General features: G+C 42.6%; 1 protein-coding gene across 1 annotated transcript in view; it reads right to left on the bottom strand.

Annotated features, from left to right (window-relative positions):
- The window catches only part of FAM124A (family with sequence similarity 124 member A), a 42,968-nt gene extending 22,231 nt beyond the window's left edge, over positions 1–20,737 (bottom strand). The window contains exons 1-2 of the mRNA XM_069011224.1: positions 20,605–20,737; positions 9,750–9,781 (exon numbers count right to left, since the gene is read on the bottom strand). Of these exons, the coding sequence (XP_068867325.1) occupies positions 9,750–9,781; positions 20,605–20,663 (91 nt within the window). The 5' untranslated portion in view covers positions 20,664–20,737. The remainder of the gene's footprint in view (positions 1–9,749; positions 9,782–20,604) is intronic.
- Between the last annotated feature and the right edge of the window lie 223 nt (positions 20,738–20,960).

Here is a 20,960-nt window from a genome sequence, read left to right as displayed (position 1 = left end):
GGGGATATTCTGCACAGCACAGCGCCAAGAGGAGAAACCTCTTTCATGCTCCCCTCAGAGCAGCATTTTCTTGAGGAGCTGCAGTTGAATGTTCTCAATGCTCACTCTTCCATCCATGCTAAGAAACTACAGACAACGCACAGAAGACCAGCATACAGACAAGCACAGCAAAATGGTCAATCTGCTCCTCCAGTCACTGTAGAATAACAACAAAAAAAAAAAACCTGAGCAAAAATAAAGCTCAAACTTAAGCCCATTATCTGTCTGATGGAGATAAAAAGCCTCCTCTGGTACATTAATATGAACAGTCTTAGGAGGAGTCATTGCTCCTAGTGTACAGCAGTGCAGCCAATCCTGAGGGAACCAATCTTGTCAACAACTGACACTTAATGCCCACAGAGGCTCTGCATGATCAAGCAAAGGCAATGGCAGATCTAAACGTGGTACCTTTGCTTCTGCAAATGCTCTGATCTTCTCCATGAGCTCTTTATTTTGGCTGCCTGGTGTTCTCCTCCCTCAAAATACACCGCTCAAACATGACATTACACTGTTAAAAATAATCCAAATTTCAATTAAAAAACCCAATGACCTTATCATCTACTTAACCTCTGGAGAGCACTGAAGTCTTCCATAGTCTCCTCAAGCACAGATAAAGCCACTAATTTGCTGAAAAGGAAGAACCCCGGAATGTTGGTGTACTCATGCACCTTTATGGATATTCTTCTGGATGTAAACTGCTATAACTTCCCCTCTTCCCTCCCACACAGATCACCACAATTTGAGAGCTGTCTTGGTGTTTAAATCTGCACATGTATCCATTCCACAAAACAGATTCACACGATTTGGCATCTCCAAGCTGCCTTCATTGCTACAGCTGTCTCCTCTCAAAAGCCACAATCTACCTCCATTTGCCCACGTACGGCCTAAGTGGCTTCATCACACAGATATTAACTCCCACAGGAGACCCAAAACCAAGCAGAGAAACAGCAAGGTAATTTTATTTTGATATCCTCAAAAGCATTCCTGATCTGGGGCAAACAGGTGGTGATTGCCATTCTGTGCCTTTCACAAGAAGAAACAGCAATCCCTGAGTGGGGAACTGGAGCACAACAGTGAGCTGCAGCTCGCAGGGAGTGCCAGTGAGTTTGGTGGTGTTGGCACCCATGGGCCACCAGGGCAAGACGGGGGACCTCATGTAACAGCCCATATTGATGCTAAATTCAGCCCAGTGGAGAAATACAGGGAAGGTGCGTTAATTATAAATGCCCAAGTATTACACTGATTTGTTTTATTGCTATTTTATATTGTATGTAGAATGAAAAAAAAAAAGGTTGCCTTGCTTTTTAGGAGGGGGAGGGGAAGGAAGAGGGCCTGACATGCAAACAGAGAAAGCAGTATTCAGAATGGCTGCAGATTTCCTCTTCAGCAGAGTTAAGTTCTGCGAAGATATACATCCTTCCCAATCATGAAATCTTCCTACAGAAAGATAAGGATCATAGTTCTTGGCAAGAACCCAGACACTGATATTTGGTATAAATACCAGATTCTGTAGAGAGTTGCAATGTGTAATTCAGTTACAAGTTGCATGTATAATTCAATTACTAGGTAAATAAATTACTACACAATAAAACTCCCATCAGCAACCACGAGTAAATCAAAAGCTGTAAAAACTGCATCCAACACCATGCTTTCTGAAGTCCTCTGATTATAGGCATTGTGTTTTCTTAAAATTCAACTCCTGTGAAAAGCTGAGATTCTCAAAAACATGGTTTTTATAAAAGGGCAGAAAGAACTTTGCCTTAAGGAAAAAAGCCAACCTAGAAATGCTGCACACTTGAGCAGCTAACAAATTCAGTCCAACAATAAGCTGAATGCCGCACACAATGTACTCTAGTTAACTGAAAGTGTGATTTTATGATGGGCTTAAGACAATTTAAGTCTTTACTGCTGGCACTCTTCCCTCTACTATTCTCAGCTAAGTGTTTCCAGTGCTTCCCATGTGTCAGGTCTAGATGCAAGTTGAAAGAGCTTGCTGAACATACTGAAAAGAAGCTCTCAGACTTCAGGAATAATAAGGACTGTGTCTTCTGGTGGCAGTCAGAAAACTAGTTTGGCTAAAAATGTTATTTTTCAGACAGGCCTCTTTTAATCAGTCTGTGCTGTTGCACAAATCCTCCTGGTATCACAAAGATGTGGCAGGGAAAGCCAGCCAGACAGGAGGCAGAAGTCACACCAAAATATCTACACTCAAGACACAACCAAAGACATTATGGGATCAAACCCTGAGGCATGGCCAAGCATTGCCATGTTTGTGTCTCTGTAGACAATGAACAGCATCAGCATTACAGCAAAGGACCCGTTTGGACTTGGCAGTAGTGGAAAATTAGTTTGAATCTCATAATCCTTTCAGCTGACAGCAGCCTGTGGCTCAAAAGATCTACCCCTACCAGCTGATGGAAAGGGGAAACAGGAATAGAAAGCATGCTTTGCTGTCCGTGCTCCATCCTGGTCCCCTACGATGGCAGCCAGGAGTCACCTAGTAAAAATTTCATGAAGGTTTTATAAACTATAGATACAATTTTTTTTCCTAAACTACTAACCAACAAATGTTGTACCAACAAAAACAAGGCAGGCAGAGGACATCTACTGCTCTAGAATGCACGCACTATTACCAAATGCCCCAGTTTCCACTGAGTGTGCATAAATAAATGGTATTTATTTATTTTTAAAAGTTCAGATTAAAGAAAGTACCCCACGATAATGTACTATGGCCATGAGGAAACTAACTGTTGGCATTGGCAACATTTAGTAGAAACTGCCTTAATAGCTTCAGCCTTCACAAGTGTTTTGTTATTTGACTCGGTGACTCAGATGGCTTTTCCTGTTCTACCCCAACCAGTGCCTCTGAGTCAAGAGTTGCCATGGGACAGATTTATTTTTTTAGCTTCCCTCTTTGGGCTTTAACAATTCAGACAGACAGAGCAACAATTTCCAGATCATTCTCATCACTGTACCAGCTGAACTTACAGGGCCAAGATCTTTCCTGCAACCCATTTCTCAGGGTTAAAACACCCACTAAATGGCTGCCTAGCTCCTTGTGGTTTTCTGGGACAGCAGTATAATACTTCCACAGGGGGAGATTTAACCCACATCACCAAATAATCCAATTTAACTTTCTCTGACATATTTCCTGTAAGTTTTTACTAGAACTGTATGGCACTCGATAGCTCAGTGTCTAGCAAAGACTTCCTATGCTTCTGAAATATGCTTGGATTATTAAAAATGAGGATGTGTTTTGTTACTTGGTTTTGGTTATGACTATGTGGGCTTAAAAAAAAGGAGCTAGAAAAACATTTACATTGTCATCCATACACATTACTCTTTCTTAATAACTAGTCCAGTTTTCATCTGCTGTATCTGTATGACAAGAAAAAAAAACCTGGATATGGTCAGAAAAGAGTATACAAAACAACTACAAACAGTGTTTTGGTAACTCTGGTCCAGTAACTGTTTAGGGTACACCTGCTCACCCTTGATACAGAGATCCCAAGCTAGTACTAAGCCAGTAGAAAGTAATTTAGCCATGGGACACACAGCTTGGTGCATGCTAAATGATCCCAGAGTGAAACACTGACTCTTACAAAAAACAGAGATATACATGCTACTCCAAGCCAGACAAATTTGAACAGGAACTTCAGTCTTTACAAGGTCAATGCCACTTGGAAAGCAAAAATCAAATCTAGGTTTGATTTCAAGTTACACATCCTTTTGTGCATGTCCTTACACATGACTCTGCCTCATCTCTAGAGGGGCTTTCCAACCTCAACTCCCTGTGGATCAGTACTGTACTTTTCTATTCTGTATGCAAGCATTTGGTCCTTCATCACAGTGGAATCTGACAACAAGCAGCTACAGAAACCTTTTGCACAGCCAAAAGCTTCTAGGTGGCACACAACAGTGACATTTTTCTTCTTCACTCTGCCACAGTAGGAAGCAGCATTGCATTTTATGCCTGGCATCCTAACATGAGCCAGGCAAGATATGTAGAAGATGTATCATATTTTCCACAGCTTTATTTTCCACAGGAGCTGACACTTCAGATTTCATTACTCTATAAAACACCTGAATTTGCAACACTGACAGATGCTGCAGGCTAAGACTCTACATGATTTGGGTCCAATTTCCTCTTGCATTTTTCCTCATACTTTAATTAGTCTGCCTTTTATAATAACACCTTCTGGAAATGCAGTATGATGCTAGCAAGCCTGCTGTAGATTGTTTTTATAATTCTATTTAATACAGCTCATTGCCAGCCATTGAAAAAGCATCTCTGTTCTCTATGGAAATAAGAAACAATATACTACAGTGTATCTTTGTATAGCAATAGAAGAATATAATTATATCCTTACACTCATTAAATTATGTTGTTTGGAGAAACAGACTTAGAAGATACCCAGTCCAGCAGTGCCTGGGTCAGAATCAGTCAGAACTAACCTAAAGTAGGCAACTATATTATGAAATTCAAGCTTCTTGTGACAGATGTTTCAAAGCCAAAATCAGACCCACTCCCCTTCCTGCTGCTGGTTAGTTTTCATTGCCTTTAACAGTTCATTGAAGACAGATTTTGAAATTACACAAGTAACAGGAAGCCATTTCCCCATGTGCTTTTGTTACAAGGCATCTTGTGGTGGATTGGCCCTGGCTGGACACCAGGCGCCCACCAAAGCCACTCTATTGCTCCCCTCCTCAGCTGGGCAGGGGAGAGAAAATTTAATGAAAGGTTCATGAATTAAAGACAGGGAGAGATCACTCACCAATTACTGTCATGAGAAAAACAGATTTGATTTTGGGAAATTAGTTGAATTTATTATCAATTAGAACCAAAGTAGGATAATGAGAAGTAAAACAAGTCTTAAAAACACCTTCCCCCCACCTGTCCCTCCTTTCTGGGCTTATGTTTACTCCCAATACTCCAACTCCCTCCCTGCAGTGGCACATAGGGATGGGAAATGGGGGTTGCAGTCAGTTAATCACATTGTTTCTGCTGCTTCCTCCTCAGGGAGAGGAGTCCTTCCCTGGCTCCAGGGTGGGGTCCCTCCCATGGGAGAGAGTCCTCCACGAACTTCTCCAACAGGAGTCCTTCCCACAGGCTGCAGTTCTTCACAAACTGCTCCAGCGTGGGTTCCTTTTCTGGGGTGCAGACTTTTAGGAATGGGCTCCAGCGTGGGCCCCCCATGGGGTCACAAGTCCTGCCAGCAAACCTGCTCCAGCATGGGCTCCTCTCTTCAAGGGTCTGCAGGTTCTGGCAGGAGCCTGCTCCAGTGTGGACTTCCCACAAGGTCACAAGCCTGGGGAGCTGATGCAGATGACACTGACAAAACGTTGACCAAACATTGACTAAATCCCCAAACAAAGACCTGAATTTATACCAGCATAGGAACAGAATATCAAACAGAAAATTTATTAAAAAGAAACATCTGCAGTAACCCACATATTTTGTATCTGCCAAAACAAACTTTCTGGTGTTCAATTTCTAGAACCAGAAAGTGGGTGAAATTCCATGGGCTAGGAACATGGGTATGTGCAACATGGAAATAAAACTTTAATATCCCAGCTCTCAGGTTTACCACAAAAGAATATGAACACCCTACAAGGACTTGATTGTTTCCTAGCTGCTAAAGGAAAGGCAGAGGAGCAGGGGAAGGTGAATTATCAGCTTTCCAACTGCAAAGCAGGTGAGTGACAAGCCCTTCACCTCACTGAGAAGCACAACATGAACGACTGCATGCTACAGGGTCCTACAATTTCAAATGCTCTAAACTCTTCCACGAACTTGCATCTTATCCCATAGGACCCTGTTTATGTTTCATTTACCAACTTAGCTGGACCAGTACAAATGTGTATCCAAGCAGTTACCATTTTACCAAGCTAAAAATGGCTAAGGGAAAAAAAAAATCATTCACTTCCACAGTTATTTCTAAGACAACCTAGTTATACTGGCTCCAGGGTGAACTATGTATGGAATATTTCAAATCACAGAATCACTAAGGTTGGAAAATACCCCTAAGATCATCTAACCAGCTGTTAACCCAGCACAGCACTGCCCTGTTCACCACTAAACCACACCCTCAAGTACCACATCCACATAGTTCCAGGGATGATGACCCCACCACTCCCCACCACTCCACTGGGCAGCCTGTTCCAATACCTGACCACACTTTCAGTGAAGAAATTTTTCCTAATATCGAATATAAACTTCCCCTGGTGCAATTTAAGGCCATTTCCTCTCATCCTTTGTGAATTTTACAAATGACAAAAGTCTTGTTTCAAAACATCTATTTCTGGTTTGGGTCTTTCTGAAGAGCCATTATCATCAATGCAAAGATTAAGCAGAGGAGGCAATAAGCAGCCCCCATCAAAACTCCTCCTCCCTAGTTGAAAATCATCCCTGAAACACATAGCTCAAAGCAATCTGAAGATAATTAAAATTATGATGTACAGAGACTGTTGCTTATTGTGCCAACCAACACTAATTAATTACTTCTTTGTGATTCTGACTGTCTGTATCCATATGCCACTTATGGTCTTTATATTTTGGCATTATGTACCTTGGGTAAAGGTCTCCTCTGTCAGCATTAAGTGCCTAGCACAATTCTCTCTCATACAGAATTAGGGAGCCCTAATGGTAATTAAAAACCGTAATTGAAAAGGTAATTGAAAATATGAGGAAAAAGAAGGTTAATACACTTCCTAAATTAATGAAGAGTACACCAATAGGCAAAACATCCCAACAAGACAAAGCACTCTTCCTCCTAAAGAACAAAGGAAAAAGTAACTACACACACCAGCATTCAGGTTAAAAAAAAAAAGGCATTTCTCTTCACTGAAATCACACTGCTGAACCTTTGAAAGCTGTAATACCTTCAAATGCATCATCCAGCAGACAGGTTTGCATGACCCCTTTACTCAATTCAGTAAGACAAGACAAAGTGGCACACAGTCACCCTGACAACAGCCAGAGCCTGCACGGCAGACACCCGCTGCATTTTCTTGCAGGAACACACACACTCTGCAAACTTTGGTACTCTTTCCCACATTACTTGCTGTACAAAACCAGAAACGTTAGATGAATGGAGCCAATAAAAAGCATTTCTGGTTATCTGAAGCTGGGACACAAGGACAAAGAGGAAAAGAAGTGAGAGGCTGCCTAAAACCCAAGGTCCAACCAATCCAGCAGGCAGGGCTTTGAACTGCTGAAGCAGTACACTGACCACAACAGCTGCTGCCATGTGCTCTGGGAAAAAAAAGTACTAGAAATAAACACATGCACAGAATGATCCTGCCACTGCCATTTAGCAGCCAGTGAGGTTTTACTCCCGTAAAGGGAGGGCTCTGGAATTCCTGTACAACTTTGTGTTGGGGCAAAATCCTGCAGTTTGCTTGGTTGCTGCAAGAGAAGAAGCTGTAGCTGATTCACCTGCTAAGTCTTTTTTAACCTTTTCTTGGCATGTCTGTGGAAAACCATTGGCCAGTGGAGTTCATCCAGAAAGTGAAAAGATTATTCATTTGTTAAATACTGAAATCGGAGCCTCACTGGTACCACCAAATAGGACCCCTGTAAAACAAATTAGCCTGTAATCCTTCTGATTTAGATAAACTCCATTAGAACAGGAGCTTCAGGTGAAGTAGCTGCAGGTAATGGAGATTCTTTCCTTCTTAATTTACAGCAGCTTATTTTGTGTTACACTGGGGCCTAACAGCATCATTCTCTACACTGCTTTCTGTACTGTGAAAGATACCACTTATTGAATCTTTTCCCCAAAGAAATTACAAGGTCCAGATCAATCTGTCTTCTCCAATAACCTTTTTTTTCAAATGCATTACGTACCCACTGACTACCAGCCTCTGACACAAAAGTATTTCTATTTTATCAAAATTCTTTTATGTAACTGTTTCTGTTACTATTGCACTGTCTGACCAAACCAGCCACACAAACCTCTCAAAAGGCAAAGTTAAATACTGCTACTTGTGAAGCTGTATGACTGTAATTTGCCTTGGAAGCAGAAAAGAGAAAGAAGGAGACTGTTCTGTCTCCTGAACTTGTGTGTCTTTGCTGGAATGATAATACCTCCTTGTACTGACAAATTATTGGTGTTGAAACCCAACTGCAGTTGCCACATACACTGGACAGCAGTGGCCAGCAAGACACTGAGGAGATCACAGTTAACATGACACATTGTAGCTGCCACGTAACAAAAGATTCATTCCTCGTATAAAACCCTCATTTAATAAAAACCAAGACTTAGAAATGTAATTTGTTACCTTTATTTGTAAAATGTGCAGCACTCATCCAAAGTTTTTAAGGGATTCAAACCAAATTTTAAAAGGAGAAATACTTTACTTGCACCTTGTCTTTTGAACTATTCTGCCTCCTTTAAGCAAGTAAGTATGAGTCACCATCCAAAAAGTGGAGGAAGTTGGCAGCATATTCCCCAAGCCATCATCCAAAATTGTGAGCTGAGAGGGCAGTGTGCCACACATCTGGTGTAACCAGGCAAATCCAATATGCTTTCACTATCACAGAGAAGCTGATTGCCTGGGTTTTGCCACCCAATCATTTCAAAAATTATGCCTGACAGTGAGAATCCAGAAATCTATTTAAACAACAGAATTTAGGAAAAAGCTTCACTAAATTCTCTCTTTCTCAGACACACACACACCGAGCAGATGAAGGAAAGACAGCAAGTTCCTTGCTAGTCACATCAGCTCAGGAGTCAGACATTACGAATGCTGTCTCATCCAGCTCCTGTTGAAATCAATAAAAGCCCTTCAGCGAAGACCATGGGAGATGGAAAATAACCCTCTCCACACTTCAGCCAGAATGTGTGAAAGAAAAACTGACAGCTTTCTTCCCCTCTGATTTTCATGGTGTTTAAAGATCCAGATTATAAAACACAACTTGTCATCTAGGAATTTTCGATGTGCTTGCTTGGCATAAATAAAGCTCATGTCAATGTGTGAATGAGGGAGACAGACATCACTTTGCACTTGGACAAGGAGCGATACTAGCAATCATGCATGAATAAGCATTATTGCATTTCAAAGTGATGCAGATGCAGTGTGTTCTACAAATAAGCAAGTGGTTGGAGTGACGAAGTGTTCCATGTTGCTTAAAAAAATCATCATTTTGCATTGCTGAAAAATAAAGAAAAAGTAATCCAAACATAGGAATCTGTCTTTTGTCAGTTGGATAATCTAAAAATCAACTGGCATTGTAAATATCTAGAAAACTGTGGCACTTTCTAGAGCATCTGCCATCTCTGAGATAAAAAAAAACTTCACCAGAGTTGCTCTGAAGGGCTTTGTTGGCATCAGCTTACAATAAACATTCAATTATTCCTGTATTCCCCAGCTCTAATGACATTCATCACTGTAAACTCCTTTGGCCTGAGGGCCCATTCACACTGGCCCCCATAGTGTCTATAGATTTTGTTCTAATTTTGCCTTGCATCCTTGTGAGCTCCAATATTTAGGACTTTACACATGGTTGGTATTTTGGTCATAAATATTCAAACAGTTAAATTTTCTATACTGTTTCTAGACATAGATCCACGAAGAGAAGGAATGGGGGCTTTACTGTGTCAAAGCGAACTCTGTTGATAACACCAGGTTGATGTTAATAAATATTAGCAAGCTGAAAAAAAGAAAATATAAGAATCCATTAAAAAAAATCTCAAAGTTATACTCACTGCTGGTAGAGGACATGCGGCTGTACTCAGACCTGTAAGACAAAGATTTTAATTAGAATGTATTAAATCTAAGAGAGAGAATGAAAAAATTACCAAAACTGATACACACTGTTTATTGGAATAGTTTAATGCTCATTTAGTGCTATTTTTGTGCTATGAGAATAACTGGAACAGGTTTTGAACACTGCTTCAGAAACACTGGCATCTCAAATGAATTTTGAAAATATGTAATGATAATGAGTAAAGCAACTATGGTTTTATCTAGGAGTTATTCATGCTGCCTAACTCTAGGTGTGAAAACTAAAGCTCAGAAGGCTCCCCATAAGGAAGAAACAATCTGCTCAGACACAGGTTAGAAGTCCACTAGACTTCAACTCAGCTCCTCTCCTTCCTCACTTTATGTCCTCTAAATGCATCTCTGCAGATTTTTTTGGAGTTCTTTTTAAGAGAACTCTATTTGAAGATCAGAATTTTTATAGTTCTATGGTCAAAACTGGCAGTGAAGGAAAAGAAAAAAGAATGCCAAGATGTAAACATTTCGATGACAAAGCTTTTTGCTTTAGTAGACTGTTTTCCTCTTGAAGACATCTCAATAAAACTGTACAGCCATTGGTTCTAGTTCAGTGCATACTGGATTATCTGTGAGAAAGTCAGAGCAGTTAAGTATTTTGAGCAACAGTGTAATTAATTTTTCAGCTGCATACAACCCCAAACTCCTGAAAACCCCATTCTGAGCTGATTAAAACTTAGCCCATTTATGTCCTGAAGATTCAGAAATAATAAGGTAAAAAAAATATGCCATCGCATAATACTTAAGGAAAAAAAAAATCATTTCCACTGCTGAGGCCCTACCTATGATGTTTGAATGCTTGGGTTTGGAGTTTATAGTCACACAGCCTCCTCTACCCTCACACTTGCTGGGTCCCCAAAACAGACCTCATGCACCAGAGCACCCTGCCACCATAAACATATGGCACGTGTGCCCTGCAGTGCCCTGAACACAACAGTTCAAAGTGTTCAGGGAGCCCTGACACAGTTCTTGGATTCAAACCTAAATGCTTGTTTTATATAATAGCTGCAGCAAGTTTGCAACATTGCTTTAAATTAAAGGAACCACATGAGCCTTGACTCCTGAGAGATGTGTGTGGAAGTAGATACCATCTAAGCATGTTCTCAGGATACCCTCATACTCCAGGCTCTCAAGCATCCCAGGGAATAAAGGACATCAACCCCACGTATCTATAGTACCTGCTTTTGATTTTAATATGGACATATCTCTGCAGAAGAAACAAAGCAATTACAGTTGTCCTCACATTTCACAGCCCTGTGCTTTGCACTCAGTACTCTGCAGATCAGATGCTAAAACTACTGCTTTAGGTGAGAAGACCATGAGGAACTACTCCCAACTCTTCTTGCCAATCCCACTGGACCAGTGAAAGATGACACAACCTGAATTTTTCACAAAACTCATGAAAAAAGATCCAACAATGCCATCAAGTGCCATGAGGTTTTCTTTGTTCTCGGAAAAGATCTGGGCAATGCTTGGGAAAGAGTTGCTGATGAGGGCTTGCAGCTCTCCCTTGCTTGCTCTCCTTTGCTAACCCTGTACCCCCAGCCATTTTGATAAGGCCAAGGAGCAAGGAAACATCTTTATCCCACTGGCAGAGACCACAGGATTAGGTCATTAGCAGCTGCTCTCAGTCACCCGATACAGAGCTGCTCCACAGCACTTCCTCCATGAATCAAGTGCTACCCCTCAACCAAACTCCCCCAGGACCCTTAGGTAGCTGGGAAGGGCAGAGGCAGCAGTGACACTGTTCTCCCGAATGTGGGCTCACTGCCCCGTGTGCAGCATCAATTTACACACCAAGACAAGGTATTCCCATTTCTTTCATCTAGTTTGTGCAAAGCAGGGAGCTGGTGTGGCCCACAACAGGCTGGCTCCCCAATCTTGACCCCACTCATATATTTTAGCAAGCAAAGAAGTCAGGGTTCATTGGCTACCAGTCATACAGCTCTCTTATTGATCAATATTCTGCCTTTGACTGGCTACATGATTCTCTCACTTCCCATGCCAACGATCAGTCTGTCTCTTGAGTCAGTGGGTTTCTTTAGTCAGTGGGCTGTGAGTCGATGGTCACACAATTGCTTTCTACCCAGTTAGAGCCGACTTCAGCACAGTTGCTGAAATTAGTTGGCTGTGTTAGTTTCTTCCTTATCTTGTCAGTTCTGCCAAATGTCCTTGTGGCCCGTGAATTCTGCGTTCTTTGTGCCCACTATCAGCAGCACATCCCTCTCCCCAAGCTTTGCTAACCTCCCCCTAGGTCTGAGACCACTGAAGCATGTCAAGCCCTAAAATTTAACCACGCAATTCTACTGACTGATAAATTCTAATTTATCTTTCTAACACCTGGACATCAACACCAGCAGAGAAGGAGACCTTCTTGTTCCTACTGCTGTACACATCACCGGTCTGGCTCTGGGCAGGGACCAAGGGGAAGTGATGCCAGCAGCTGGCTAAGGTGCTATGCAGGCCATAAAACCACATAGTATTTTCAGCAGCAAGTCACATCAGTGTCACTTGGCACCATGTATATTTGAAAGGGTGTGAAAACGGTGTAACATGTCACTCTTCATAAGCCTAGAGGCAAGCAATACACATCCAGCTGCCTCCAAGCACCCCAAGCAAGGATTCATGTAGTCTGCACTTCTGTTTGAAAACAGCCTGGGGCTGTCCTTCAATGTATCTGTGTTCAGCAGTTGGCAGCTAATTCAAAATGAATCTGCACTGCTTGTATTTCGGATGGAAGCGAGACAACATTTTGCCTTTTGCTTACTGGAAGTTGGAACAGCATTCTATTACTTCACACTGTTATTTTATTATCCAAAAGTGCTGCAGGCACATTATAGGACATGGAGAATTAATGAGTCCTGAACTGAGGGAGTAGCAGTCTACGTACATGCAAGACTTGAAAAATGAAACAGGAGGAAAAATAAAAAAGATGCGGAGTGAGAAAGGAGGAGACAAAAGTGCGCTTGGAGACTAATTGCACAGACACATTTTAATAGGCTTTAAAATTGTATCACAGGAGCTCTTTTGTAGTTGTAATATGGTTCAAGCTAATATTTAGTTCATGTTTGTTGCATAACTGACATCCACATAATTAAAAAAAAGGGGTAATTAAGCTCAAAGGCTTATGTCAACCTCAGATACCAAAATGAGGGATGTACCCTCCCTAAGCTCCCTCTATTGTCAATAAAAAGAGAGGTCTGAAGTATCTCTCCCTAGCTGTTGTGTAGACAAGAAGCCTACAGAAACCACACTTCTAATGTGGAACCCTGGACCACGTGTCTAAAACCAAATGGGATGAATATGAGTCTCTCTGTGTGCTCTCAGGGACAACCTGAATCACCTTTTGTCCTCCCTCCAGCTCCTTTCTTTGTCTTGAATCTCATCCTTGAGAACAAAAAACCCAGTGCTAGTAAAATCATTCTTATTCTCAAAATATTAGAAGAAACCATTCAGATTCCAAGCAAGCATTGGTAAGTGGCTTATAAATTAATTTTTTTTTCTTACAGTCAGCTATTTAGGACACTAAATTCTGAAGTTAATATAACTCTTAAGCTTTTTAGACTAGCACACACAACATACCCTTTGACAAAATCATGCATTAGAAGAACCAAGAACTGAAATAAACATCTCCTGGGGCATATAGGCTCTCTGGACATCAAGTAACTGTGGTCCTTTCTGTTCTTTTGATTCCTATTTTAAACATTCTGAGTATTGGCTTCTATCATTTCCCTTGGAAGAGGATTTTCCCAATAGGATAACTCAAGAGTAAAACACTCATGTGCTTTAATGGTGACACCTGGGACCACACTGGGGCTCAGAGGTTCCAGGCCTATTACATGGTCTTGCAGCAAGCCATTTCCTCTGACAGATGTTAGATTGTAGATAAAAGGTAAAAAACATCCACTAGAGAAAGTGAACAAATAGAAGACTGTTCCCTTTACAGGCACATAATGAGAAAAAAAATTATCAAAAAGTGTATTGAAACAGTGTGAGGTACTGAAAAGGAAAGCTTATAGCTCAGTCAAAAGACACATCAATCTGCAAAGAATGTGTGCTCAATGGGCAGCACAAAAGCAAAGAGGAGCTGTGAAGATGTCAAGAGATTAAAATAGGAATGCAGAAGCTTGTGATAAAGATGGGACCTCAGTTCCCACTGGAGGATCAGACTTGTGCATTATCAGAGATGGTAAGAGCATCAGGAGCACAAAAGATACTGAACAATCCTCTGAGATCTGTGTGTACCACCCACTGCTGATTAGTGATACAGAGCCTCAGAATATCCGAGATGGAAGTATTCCACTGAATACCAGTAAGCAACTGCTAGTGCAACTTGCACTTGCTGAGTGTGGTACATAAAAACTCTCTAAGCCTGTTTCTTTAGGTAAGAACATGGCTATTTCCCAGCTCTGGCTCACATAAGCAATGCAGCTACTCCAGCATCGCAGTGTGCTTGGGTTCCTTGGGCACACTGATCAGACATGGCACAGCACCACGTTAACACAGCTACAGCACCGACAGCTACAGCCATAAACAAACACTCCCAAGGGAACTGCCTGGGACTGAGGCCAAGTGCTGTGAAACAGTCTGCACCTGTACCAGTAAAACCTCTCACCTTCCAAAACATACTGGCAAGTGGTCTGCTGGGAAGGATCCCTGAACCATGGCAACATGCCAAAACAAGTCTCTGGCCCATGGTAAAACATACCCAGGAAAGACATGGGAGAGAGCTAGATGGTCCCATTCAAACTGATGCCATCAACCATTTTAAGTATTCAACAATATGGGCAACTTTGTCCTGTGCTCAGGGGCACCCCTACGTGCTGTTTAATGCACTGGCATTGCTGGAACTAAGGTCTCTGAGCTGTGCAGCATCTCCAGAGGCAGCCTGCTGTGTAAAACAAACACATCTCAAGTAATTCTAACATAATACTACACCCCAATATGCTCATGGTCTCCACTGACAGGGCTCCTTAACCCCACTCCTCAAAATGAAGTAGGGGAAAGTTTACAATCTCTTCTGCTCTCTGCATCCTTCACTTGCCTAGGACTGATGGAATGCCACCTGCTGGATTCATGTTGCCTACGCCTTCTCTATCTAGAGTTGTGGCGCATTTTACTGTTTCATATTAAGAACTGTATTCAACAGCTTCTTTGCCTTCCCTCCCTCAGAAAATGCTCCACATGGCACACAGGAATATTTTATATCAGATAAAGAAAGCCCCATGCATGAATTAGAAGATTTGGCTTTATAGCTCTGCCTTGGGTTTCTTCTCACCAAATTCCTGCAGGTCAGATTACAATATGCTTCCCTAATACCAGCCCAAATCTGTTACCCTCATTGTAGTTCTACTAGTGCAATCAAGATGACTGAAATGGAATTACTCAGAGCAACGGGCATCTAAACTCCTTGCTCTGGATTTCTAGTAGAGTGACAAAGTCAGATGAGGGATTTCCATTATGCAGCTCTAACCACTACCCTCAGGAGCTTATTACCTACAGCAGTGTTTGAGACCCCACATGAGACACCATCGTTGTATAAAGATGAAAGTCGTTTGTCATCTTCCAGAAAGCACCTGATGAGGCAGGACCACCCTGTGCTTTAGTGAGCACACCTGGCTGCACAGCCTGCTCACCACTCCCTCACAGAGCACTCCCAGAGGGACATATCAGGTGGCATGTATCTACCCATCCAAGACCAGGGCCCAACTTATCCCCCGAGCTCCCGGCTCTCTTAATTAACAACACAAGAAGCCTAAGCCATACCAAACATCAAACCTTCACACAGTCACACTTAGACGAGGTGAACCTCGCTGTGTGCTGGGACCTAAACATTACGGGTATCAGCACAGAGCTCATGGCCTCCAGAATGTGATCTAAAGTCTGTTTCAACCTTGCCTTCTGTGCCTCGCTCCAGCGCCCGGCACTCGCAGGTCTGCCTGCCCCGAGGTTCAACCAAACAGCTTCACTTCACCGGGTAAATCTGGTTAGAAATGGTACCTCAACCCCAATTTGTGACAAATAGCTCAACTTTACATTATTCGAATGTCAAATCAGAGACAACTTGAATACCATGACATATCTGGACTGATGGGTCTATATATGAAGTGAAAGCATCAGCAAAAAAACCCACAACAAAACAACCCCCAAAACCCCAAACCGAAACAAAAGAAGCCCCAAGGTAAAAATAAGCCTTACAATAGCTTTCAACATCAGTGGTTCATGTTCCTGAGAGTTTCTCATAGATGGATGAAACATGTGACAAAAGACAGACATGTCATTTTGAAGGACCGCCATACAAAGCTGTAAGTGTTGAATCCTTTAAAGCCAGAAACATGAGATAGAAAAGCAACCTCATCCCAATAAACCATTCAACTATCCATTTGATATTTTAAGTGACCCATTCTGACTGAGGACACACATGGATTACAGTATTCCTTATATTTTACCTCTAAGTGGGGTACAACTTTATATTTATTTATTTATTTATTTATCTATATTTATAGGCTGCCTTGTCTTCTATTAACAAGTATATTTTCTACTTAGAACCTCACACCTTTTACAGAGCTGCAACAAATAAAGAAAGGCTTTTTTGGTCTGTTTAAGAGAGAAGTTAACAGAAGCTCAAATAATTTGTGATTTGGCCAGGATCACACATGGAGCTAGGGAGAGCCATAAGGAAAACCAACAAACAAGCATAGCACAGTCAAAAAATGAACATAATCTCTGCAAAATTGATTTGAGGAATGAGAGACAGGAGAAAATGTAAAGGAGGGAACAAGCACTGTGAAAATCAACTGTAACCAAACAGCAATGGACTTTGCTAAATATATGTTAAAAATATATATTAAAAATATATGTTAAAAATAGCTGCTGCATGGTACATGTCATAAACTTCAAACATCTCATTTCTCTCTTTTGCAGTGGATTTCTCTAGATCTTCTTTCTTTGCTGTTACCTACTACCAAAAAACAGCAAAACCTTCCTTCCTAAAATTCATCAAATACTCAAGAATTAACTACTGTTTAATTCAGTTTGCATCATCAATATTTACATTCTAAACTTATTATACAAAAACCTCCCCACCCAGTACTTCAGCAATGTCTGCTCACTTTCTCTAAAAAGATTAATAATTTATTTGAAATACAAGTGGATAAATTGCAAATTCAAGTAAATTAAAAGTCATAATTTCTCAAAACTTTAAATGACTGTAAAGTGAGGAAAAAACCTATGTGTTTAGGCAAACTTTGAGACAATCAGTAAGCTAATGAATAAAGTGTGCATCTTTTAAGACATGGGCTCTTACAGTTGTCGAAGTGAAAAAGTAAACTTCTGCTAGGAACTGTCATGTATTTGAAATCTTCATTAATGCCAGCTATCTCATTTAAGTGTTATGCTCAGTTAATGCCTGCATGCTTGATAAACAGGAGAGAGCTTTCCTTGAGAATGACTCTAATAACATGACCGAATAAAAGTTCAGGAATAAAAAATTAAGGACTTTACAACTGAGAAACTACCTGGTTTTTCCACATTCACTTGGGATATCTGTCCTGGATGCAGTGAATTAAGCTGATGCTTTGTCCTTGATACCAGTGGTAGCCAATCTGTCTCGTTGCCTCAAAATTAGTCATGCCTAACAACTTCCAAAATTGTCTTAGTTTGTCGTCTTTGCTCTGCTATTCAAAGACAGTAAAATAACAGCATTTGCACGGCTTGTAAAATGAAGAAAACTTTAAAATTCATATTCCTAATTAATTTTAAGTAACTTAATATTGTTTTCCCTGGGTTTTTTTCTTTCTGTAAGAAAGTTCTGTAAACTTATACATTTCTCCTCCCTTCGATATCTTTCTTCCACTTGTTTTTCCTCCCTGCTTTCTAATAAAAGACCAAAGAAAGACTATTTTATTCTTCCTAAAATGACAGGTTTTAAAGTACAAATCCACTACTAAAACTATTACCAGGGAAAGCTCTGTGTCTCATACTTCTGGGCTAAAAGTTTTCAGTAGCACATGAAATCAGGTTTTTATACTAAAAACTCCCAAAATATGTTTCCTGAGAAGATACAACTTGTATAGGCAAAGTCTCTCAGATCAAGGATGGTCAAACTATTTCAAATCTCATTAATAAACAGCCAATATAAACTAATTGGCTTATATGTTCTACACCCTTTATTTAGGTTCTTGACAACACCAGCTCAATCCATTCTTATTGGATTCAGGAACTCCAAATATGCTATTTTTGTTCAGCAGACTCCTTGCCAACCCTATTTACTAAGGCAAATGCAGTAAGAGGAACATATTTTCCAAAGGATTAGGAAAATTAAGGCTTTGAATTGTAATTGATCTTGCCTTTAGCACAGAGTTTTGCCTGCTTTTGTAGCTGGCAGCCACAACAAAACCTTAAGCAACATATGCCCTGTGGAGTACTTGATGTGTTCAATTTGTTAGCTGCTCTAAGCAGCTTCAGCAGCCCAGGCTCTGTGAAGAGCTCACACATCATTACGTACAATCATTGAGATGACAAGGGCATGCAGTGCCTGGATTTACTACAGTCACTATCCACTATTGTTCCCTGAGTGACAGAAAGGGACCACTCCATGCAAAACTGTTACTGAATTATTCTGACAGTTGTTCCTCCTTATTCTTTCAGAGGATGATGGCTGAAGCTCAAAATAGTTAATTAATTTTTTCTTCTTTTTTTTTTTTCCATTGAGTAATTGGAGAAAAAGGAATACAGTTCTATTTAGCAATAGCTGTGATGGGACTGAGACAAAGCAAATAGCAGATCTTCTGGTAACAGGGAAAAGCAAGTGCTGGGAACAGGTGGTTTGGTGAGAAAGCTGAAATGTAAACATTGTGAAAGAGACATACGCAACATGTTTATCAGAATTAAATAGCTGCTAAACAAAACTTTAAATAATAATTGAAATGCAGAGACCCATTGCTTTTCAAAATAAACTTCAGTGCAAAGCACTGCAGTTATTAATTGCCATATGTAATTGTTCAAATTCCTCAGATGGACTCTTCCACCAACCTATACTTTCCAGTGTCACTCATGGGACAGAGATGCTTCATAAAATCATCAGCTTTAGCACCTCATCAACACCAGACACAAGCAGCTGTCACACTGGTCACCGAGGTCTAAAGGCTAATGTCACCAGCTGGGTAACATCTTTCCAAGTGCATGTCCCAAGGAAACCCAGGTCTTTCCATTCCAGATAAACACAGCAAATTAAGAGTGACTTGACCAATCAAGGGGTTTTTGAGCTTTGAACCAGCCATGAGTTCACTGATTACTTTGTCTTCCCTTTATCCACATTCCCTAATGGGGACTAACCTATATCTCGAAAAGAGGCCTGGATTTTTTCCTTTGAACTTATGTCATATAAAATATTTTAAAGTTTTCACTGTTGGGGGTGCCCACAATACAAGGGGATGGGAAAAGTCCTTAGCTTCTCAGACTACAGAAAAGATAAAAAATTATATGAATTACTAGCTGGATGTATGAAAAAGATTACCACATGCCATTTTCACCTTTTAGTTTTTTATTTTGTAATATTGCTACTTGAGTTTCGGTGTTGTGCACCTGACACCACTGTGCAAAGAATTAGCTTTACAGTTTTGCAAATGTCAGACTAGAGGCCAAAGGAGATTCACCAGGCAAGGAGCTTGGAGAGAAACAGCTGGAGGAGCAAGAAGGGAGGAGAAGGAAGACTCAGGAAAGAACAGCCTTAACAGGAGCATGTAACCTCCTTTTGCCCTTCCAGCGCCAGAGAAGGAGCAAAGGCTCACTGCCATTCCTGACAAGATGCCATGGCAGCAGCATGTAGGACGGGCTGGAAAGCACTTCCCTTTTTCTCCCGCAGAGATGGGCTGAAGGTGTGAGCTGAATGGGAAATCCCATGGATCATCCTTGCAGCTTCATTAGCTTAGGAGAAATCAATCATACAGCTAACAAACACAGCACACCTCTGGCAGTAGGGTCATGAAGTCAGGGGGGAAAAAAGTTTTTCTCCTTGACTCTGATATAACACTATCACCAAAGTTTATTGCAGGTCACAGGCTAGCACGATGAATATCATTACAAGAGCAACCCAATTTCAGGGTGCCTACAACTCTAACTTGCTTTCGTAGATGGCTCTTAATGGTCCTTCTGAGGAGCCAACTCCCTCTGCCTGATGCTGCCTGGGTGTCACTGCCAGAAGGAGAGGACAGTCCTGCTGGACATGCTTCCGGACTATCCTCAGCCGTACTATCCCTGAGATACAGGGCTGGCGCGGCACCAAGCCCCGACCAGCGCACCTACAGCCCACGGAGCCGAGCGCGGCCCGCACCGCCGAGCCATCACAACGCGCTTTGGAGCTCAAACTTAAAGCCCACAGCCACGATCTCTCCGCGTCTTCCTCCCGTGTGTAGCAGGAGGACGATGGGGACCTTTCCGCTGCTTCACAGAAGGGGAGCGCGAACTCCACGGGGCAGCCGGAGCAGGGTGGTGCCTCCCACCTCCCCGGGGGTCACCCCGGACCGAGCCCCAGGACGGCAGGAGGGAAGGCAAGGCAAGGAGACCCGGCGCTGAGCGGGACGCTTGCCGGGACGCCGGCCCCTGCTGTAGGGGAGAGGCTCTGCCCGGGACACGAACCCGCCGCCCCAGCCCAGCCCAGGCCCAGCCCTAGCCCCAGCCCCAGCCCCAGCGCGGCCGGGACGCGCTCGGCGGCGGCCGCCGGCAACAAGTGCAGCCCGGCGGGAGCTGCGCCGCGCCCCAGCCCGGGAGCCGCCCGCCACTCACCCGCCCGTCTCCGCTCCTGAATCCACGCACTCGTCCTCGCCGCCGGGCTGCTTCTCCATGGCGGCGGCGGCGGGGACGCTCCGCGCCCGCCCTGCCCCCGCTGGGAGCGGCGCTGCCGCCTCCGCCGCCCGCCGTGTGCAACAGCGAGGGCAGCGAGAGCGGGAGCAGCGCCCGCTCCGCCGGCCCGGCCCGGCCCCCGCCCCGCGCCGGGGGAGGCGCCGCCCGCCTCGCCCGCTCCCGCCCGGCCCGCCGGGAAAACCTGTCAGCCGCGCCGGGACACCGTGTGCCGGGGCTGCTGCCTCAGGAACGGCTTCAGCACCTTCACCGTGGCACTTCTGTGTTTCCAGGGCTAAAGG

The sequence above is a fragment of the Aphelocoma coerulescens genome, chromosome 1 (assembly GCF_041296385.1).
Source record: "Aphelocoma coerulescens isolate FSJ_1873_10779 chromosome 1, UR_Acoe_1.0, whole genome shotgun sequence".
In the NCBI taxonomy this organism is placed as follows: domain Eukaryota; kingdom Metazoa; phylum Chordata; class Aves; order Passeriformes; family Corvidae; genus Aphelocoma; species Aphelocoma coerulescens.
This window is presented reverse-complemented; position numbering and strand designations above follow the sequence as displayed.